The 7,110-nt window shown below is 38.0% G+C and overlaps 2 protein-coding genes across 2 annotated transcripts in view; both read right to left on the reverse strand.

The window, feature by feature from the left end:
* Positions 1-4,323, reverse strand: part of mazb (MYC-associated zinc finger protein b (purine-binding transcription factor)) — a 10,783-nt gene extending 6,460 nt beyond the window's left edge. Inside the window, exons 1-3 of the mRNA XM_079851542.1 lie at positions 3,545-4,323; positions 3,208-3,358; positions 1,013-1,386 (exon numbers count right to left, since the gene is read on the reverse strand). Of these exons, the coding sequence (XP_079707668.1) occupies positions 1,013-1,386; positions 3,208-3,358; positions 3,545-3,577 (558 nt within the window). The 5' untranslated portion in view covers positions 3,578-4,323. The remainder of the gene's footprint in view (positions 1-1,012; positions 1,387-3,207; positions 3,359-3,544) is intronic.
* ppp4cb (protein phosphatase 4, catalytic subunit b) overlaps positions 1-7,110 on the reverse strand; it is a 276,860-nt gene that overhangs the window by 152,468 nt on the left and 117,282 nt on the right. The gene's annotated exons all lie outside the window — the stretch shown is intronic.

The following is a 7,110-nucleotide window of genomic DNA, read 5'->3' on the forward strand; positions in this document are numbered from 1 at the left end:
AACCGACAGCTGGCAACCCGTCAAAATAAAAGTTTGATGGGTTACCGTTTGCAAAAATGAAAATATAAAAACGTAAATATTGCTACAGTAATTTTACAGTAAAATAAAATTACTTTTAATACTTAATTTATTCTACAGTACAATAGTGTTATTATAATATATTTCTTTGTTTATTTTTTTATTTAATGATTACAAAGAAACGGCAAGTAAAAAAAATATTACTTTACCTCTAAATCATCAACATGATCAAAATTTAGCTAAAAAAACATGTTGCACAATCTACAACATGCTTTCTGTTGTTTGATTGATAGGTCATACTATTGTACTGTAAAATAAAAATTTAAGTATTAAAATAATTTGATATTACTATAATATTACGGTACCAATATTTACATCTTAATTTTTACATTTTTACAAACAGTAACTTTTATTTTGACTGTTTTTCTGCCGGTTTCAGAGTGAAGCACTGCACTGTGAGTGTACTGTAAATCACTCTAACATATAAACAACAGCGTGACATCTTATTATGCAAAATACAATTAATTTAAATAAATTCTCTTTTTGAGTAATTGGGATGTTACCTAAAAAATTAACATAATATTCATTATTTTTTTGCCTTAAGCAAAAATAAATCAAGAAATATATCAAATGTTACAAATCAAAAGAGAAGTAATCATAATTCCTCTTTTTATATCTAACATAGCATATTTCTGTTTAAATGTCAGCTACCAAGCTTTTGAATTTTTATAATTTAATTATTATATTTATTAGTGTGCAGATAACTCCAATAATACTCTGATCTTAATAAAACTTTTTGTTTTCCCTGACCATGGGAATTATAAAAAAAACAGTCTTCAAAGGTTTGTGCGACCAAGTATAACCAAGCCTTGGAAAAGTTTAGCTTCTACATATGAACAAAACAACAGTATATTAAATTGGTCACAACATTATGTGATTTAATGTATGCCACTGAATGCAGTATCTGAGAACACACACACACACGTATGCCCACCTGTACAGGCTCCCCTGTTGTCATGACAACAGCAGCCGGAGGAGGGAGGGCGGTCACAGTGGAAGCCATGCTCTCCATGGTAACATTGTTTCCATCTTGAGTGACCAGGATTTGTGTGTGGGGAAGGGGCAGCACGGCATTAGGGGGCAGCGTTTGGGTTTGCTGTTGGGGTATGGAGAGGTGAAGGAGAGAGAGGGGGACTGTGTGTCTTTCTGCACTCTCTTTGGCCACGGTCTCCTGGCTCTGGGAGCCCCCCTTCATGCGGATGCCAGTGTGGACGGATTGATGACGCCGCAGGTTGTAGCTGTTCTTGAACTGCTTGCTGCAAATTGAGCAGATATGAGCCGCACGGGCCGTCCTGGACACTGGCTTCACTGATGGGATGGAAAGTAAAAAAAAAAAAAAAGTGTTACTAATCAGTAATAAGAAAAGGTACATTGTCTATTGTCAATAGTACAGCGATGCATGAAGTACAGCTCACACAGAAGTTTTAAAAAAACCAAGCAGCTTTCTGTTGGTCAAAGCTGCAGATTAAATTATTTCGACCAACTTGAACCAATTGCGAAATCCACATGTGGAAATATTTCACCCTCATGAGAAATTCCTGATCGCACGGATTCCTACTGAACTGACTGGACGACATACAATGGTAAATGCGACGCACTTTTACAGACACACTTTTTGACCTACGACTTTAGGGCAGAAAAGGTTCATTATCTATTGTCAATAGTGTAGCGATGTATGACGCACAGACCTTTTTGACCTATGAATTTGCGTGTCCAACTTGAACTCTGCTTGGTGAAATCTTTCCCAGGCGGACTGTATCCCTGTTTAAATGACTGGATTTTGCCTGTAAAAATTGCGGCACTTACAAACCAAGTAGCTTTCTGTTGGTCCATGCGGCAAGACCAACTTGAACCAGTTGTACAATCTACATGGGGAGATCTTTCTCCCTCAAGCAAAATTCTCGATTGAGAGGATTCCTACTGAAATGACTTGTTTTCACCTGTGAAAATTCATTTAAAACAATATATGTGACCAAACCTTTACAGACACACTTAAGACCTATGACTTTCCAAGAATTTTGGCAAAATTTCACAGGCAAAAAAGGTCTAATGTTGACAGTGTAGTGATGTATTAAAGGGATAGTTCACTTTGAAATAGTTTGTCTACGGCAGTTCATTGGAACTAATGTCTTTAAGGCGATATCTAGTGTATATATCTATGCACCAGTCTGCGTACACGTCACACACCAGGATGCGCGCGCGCCCTCAGATCACTTGGACGTGGCTGTGTATAAGAGGTAAAAACGATATAAATACTGTTCGTTTTCTCACACAAACCGCTCGTTTCGTGTCTTAGGCCATCAATGTGTACTTACGATGGGGAATTGTTTTAATTTGGACTCTGTGCATGCTCTTTGAGGTGGTGACCACAGACCTGCATGATATGACTGTCAGACAAGAACGGTTTGACCTAAAAATATCAAAATTGAAACTACTGCGGAAAAAAAGCTACAAGCTACCTACATCTTGGATGCCCTTGAGGTAAGCTAAAACATACCAAAATTTAATTTCAAAGTGAACTATCCCTTTAAGCACAACTCTCAAAGAAAGTTTTTTTTTTTTTTTTTTTTAAAGCAGCTTTTTGTTGGTCAAAGCGGCACATTCACTGCATATTTCACCCTCATGAGAAATTCCTGTTCGCACGGATTCCTACTGAAATGACTGGATTTTGCCAGTGAAACATTTGAAGTGGATCAAAAAAGTTAATCAAAGTTGTCCTAAGACAAGAACAGGTATTGTTCAAAATGTAAAAAGGTTTTGATCCACTTCAAATGTTGACTACTGTGTATGTATGTGTATATATATGTGTGTGTGACCACGCCTTTACAAATACACTTTTTGACCAATGACTTTCTAAGAATTTTGCTGAAATCAAAATTCATTCCTCTATACCAATTTCCATCAGTTCCCCCATTTCCAGGTTTTTTTTTATGACCGGGTCCCCATTCTAGAGGTAGGATCTTAAAAACGTAGGGCCTTCGCTGAAGATAACGTGACTATACTCCAGACAGCCGTTCTACTGCACTGCTCTATGTGATCACAGAGGAACACGGAGCAACCACAGAAAACCTCCAACCCCTCCCAGCCAGCTTCCTCACTCTTCTCCAATCCTCCCTCCCTCTCACCCACCAGGTACAGGGTCCTCATTGAGAGCAGCAGTGTCCACTGTCGATGGAGGCGGAGCTATCTGCTCGTTGGGCGGGGTTTGAGGCGAGGTCGTGTGGACTGGCAGAAGTTCTGATTGGAGGGTCCCCTCCACTTGGGTCTGGGAAGGTGTGGTCTGGGAAAGAACAATCACAAAGTACTAAGTTTGAATTTAAAACTTCAGTGTAGGTAGGTAATAGGTATCACAGAAGTGAACCTCCTCGCAATTTTATTGTAGTAACGTGGTTACAACTTTGTAATAGCATGAATTTCACATCAATTGACATTTATTTACACACACACACAAACCGTTAAATCTCACCTGGAAGAGAAAATTGCTCCACGCGGCATCCATTTTGTTCCACAGCGATGAATATTATAATCAACTACACAATCGTCAAGATTAATAGCGCACAACTGACATGCTTTCAATCGTCTGTAGTTTGCAAATAGTGTTTAAATGTGTTTTTAAACTACTCCCCCAATTACATATTTAATTAACAGCCTTAGATTAACAGGCAATAATGCACACTATTTAGTGTTTAATTTGCTCCTATCCAAGTTTAACCCGAGACATTACAACAACGTGCTATTTATTCATTTGCATGACTTAAAATCCGAAACCAATAATGTTATTCCTACACTCTTACAACATGCATTATAAAACAGCAGTTGAGGCATTTAAACGTTAAAAAAACGGTTATACGTCATGCGCTTGACGCATTTTAAATAGTCAAACTTAAAGGTTGCTATGTATAAATCAGTGTTTTTTTCCTCGATCCCCCCGACAGGCCAATCGGGTGTTTGTCGAAGCCTCGCTGTAGGATTCAAGCCGTGACCCGGACGAATAACACTCGAGCCCGGCCGCAGCCCGCCGCTCCACCTCGGCGCTTCAATTCACAGGATGTCATCTTTCTTTTTTTATCGCGCGCACTCTCTCTCTCTCCCTCCCACCCCTGTCTCTTTCTTCCTTTTCTTTTTTAATTCCTCTTTCTTCTACCCCCTCCTCTCCTTTTCCTCTCTCCGCTATGTCCCAGTTGTTCTTAAAGGGATGGATGGCTCTCTCCCCCTCCTATTTCCGTCGCTTTCCTCCTTCGTCTCGGAAAATGAGCCGACAGAAATACAGGAACAGCATCGCGCTGTTGGCGTCACATGACTACAGTCTGTTGACCGAGACAAAATGACCTCTAGAAATGAATCTGCACTGCGTTCATTTATATATATATATATATATATATAAATTGTAAACACGTTATCTGATTATTTGCTTTGCAGTTTTTTCATTGTTGGTTAAAGATACTGTTTGTTTTTTATAACCTTACAAACCCAAAGAGGATGTGTGTAGCTATTAATATACTTTTACCAGCCAAATTCCATATCCATTTTTTACATATATATTTTTTTTTACATGAATGTAGGCTACATCATTTTATTTTATTTATATTTATAAAATCGTACTTTGTGTCAGTCTCTTCAAATTGAATGAATGAAAACGCAGTAAGCTCGAGCGCGTCTTAAAGGGCACGTCGCAATGACGTAGAGGATTTTTAACGGATTTGTTATTGATGCCAGACATCAATGTCGGATATAGTGGCGATTAATGTTTCCAAATGTAAAACCTCCAAAGAATGTAGGAATGATTATATTTTTCTATACTGAACAAATGTGTAAAGAACAAAATCAAAACGAGACAAATCCACGTTAATATCAATTTATTGTCATTTAAATTGTTTTGCGTTTATTTTTCTTCCACGTGTTTTCTCCCTTCAAGCCAGAAACGGCTTGATTTCAGAAATGAATTTTTCAAGAAATGTCCTCTCAGAAAAACCTCCACTTTGACCCAACAACCTGTTTCACAGCCAACACACACATACACAGATGATAGACAGATAGAGTCTATCTCTACAATTCACCCCAGACTAACTAGGAGAGCCTCCTTTACCACTACACATGGATCCAGACTAGTTTGACCTGCCCGTGGACTTGCTTTTGCAATATAAGCTATAACATTCAACATTATAATGGGATCACTGTCCTAAGATCATGAAGTAACATCACACCATATCTCACAAACAAGTCAGTCCATTCAATGGTACAATCTCATTGGCCCTCCAAACACTATATCTGACATCCTCAATACATTAGAAGTTCTGCATGCACTGTTTTACTTTAAACCAAGCATAAAGTAGTAGGTTATACAGAGAGAGATATCAGAGCTGGTGTTTCTCGTTTGATTTTGGAGTTCATCAAGTTCCACTTGTGTTCTTCTTGGATATCTCTGAATGCATCTGTGAAAACACCGCCTTGGCGATGCACAGCTGAGTATCTGTTGAATGCTCAAACGCTCTCTTCATTGTCAAACACACTTTGCAGTATCCCACCCGTCCCAAGATCAGAGAACACTGCAACACATTTTATACACACACAAGCACGCACGCACACACACACGCACTCAGCTTAAATCTAGACAGAAACACAGCTACAGCAGCCGCAACATTTTCCCCAAAGTTCTTCACATCTTCATTGTAGTAAAGAGTCTTCCATCATATGACGACTTACTGCACCTGCCTGTCTCTGGAGAGTTTCAATAAATGCACCCAACCTCTCAACATTCAAAATAATACACAATGATTCAGTTCTTTCCAAAAGATTAGTGATTGTAACTCGTTGTAATTAAATCAAGTCTGTTTTTATTGTCTAGGATATGAATTAAAGGATGCTTACCCAAGAGAATAAGCCAGATCTTCCTTTAAATCATTTCTTTTTTTGGTGTGTTTGTGTACAAAAGTGGCAATATTACCAGACCGCATCCCATTCAGCGAATGCACACACTCAAAATGACTATAAACCATTGTTAACACACTAGACCAGATTAAGCACATTTTCTTGCTTTTAAAAAGTACAACCAGATGCTTTGAGAAATTTTAAAAATGTTGTCATGGTGACATCAAACATGGTATCATGAGTTACGCCATCCACTCCAGATCCAATTTCTACAATTAAATGTTAGGTCTATTCTGTTCATATGGTGTTTTTTTTTTTTTTTATCAAAATGGCAATAGTCATAATTACTATAGAAAACTGTGGACACAATGCTTCAACACTTTAGATACTATATATTTATATATATATTTATATATATTTATATATACACATTAAAAGATCCAATTGGTGGGAGAATTACTCAAAAAGTCCATGGCTGCATCCAAAATTGCATACACTCCAAGTAGGTTCTCCTTTTGAATAAGTAACTTACATTAACCTTACATTACTTGAATAAGTAATAAAACAAATATATGAATGTTATCCGGAAGTACTACATTTGTCATGTGACCTACCAGCATCAGTTGCGTCCGTTCACTGCCATTCCCAAATCCTCTCCCGTGGCCTCATGGGATAGTAAAGTGTCCATCATATGTGCACTTCATAATCTCGCCGGAAGTCGTACTGTTTTATGAATACTGTGAATTCGGACATACTACTATGGCCACGTTCTGTTTTTCACCTAATATATTAGGGAAGTATGCAATTTTGGATGCAGCCAATTTTGTAAAGGTAGGTGCGGTCACATTTATCGTTGCAAGATGAAATTTCACAGGCGAAAATCCAGTCGTTCTAATAGGAATCTGCGCGTTAAGGAGTTTCACATAAAGCAAAAAAAAAAAAAAGAGTAAGGCGACAAAGTTCCACACGTAGTGCTGACCAACAGAAAGCTGCTTATTTTGAAAGTGACTTCTGTGTGAGCAGTGCTTCATACATCGTAACGCTATTGACAACAGACATCAACCCTTTTTTTTAATCCGTGAAATTCCCCTGAAACTTCGCTAACGTGACCGCACCTTTACATCTCAAATGTGACTGGATAACATATGAATACAAATGTATTTA

Source organism: Squalius cephalus, assembly GCF_949319135.1.
Source record: "Squalius cephalus genome assembly, chromosome: 19".
Classification (NCBI taxonomy): Eukaryota; Metazoa; Chordata; class Actinopteri; order Cypriniformes; family Leuciscidae; genus Squalius; species Squalius cephalus.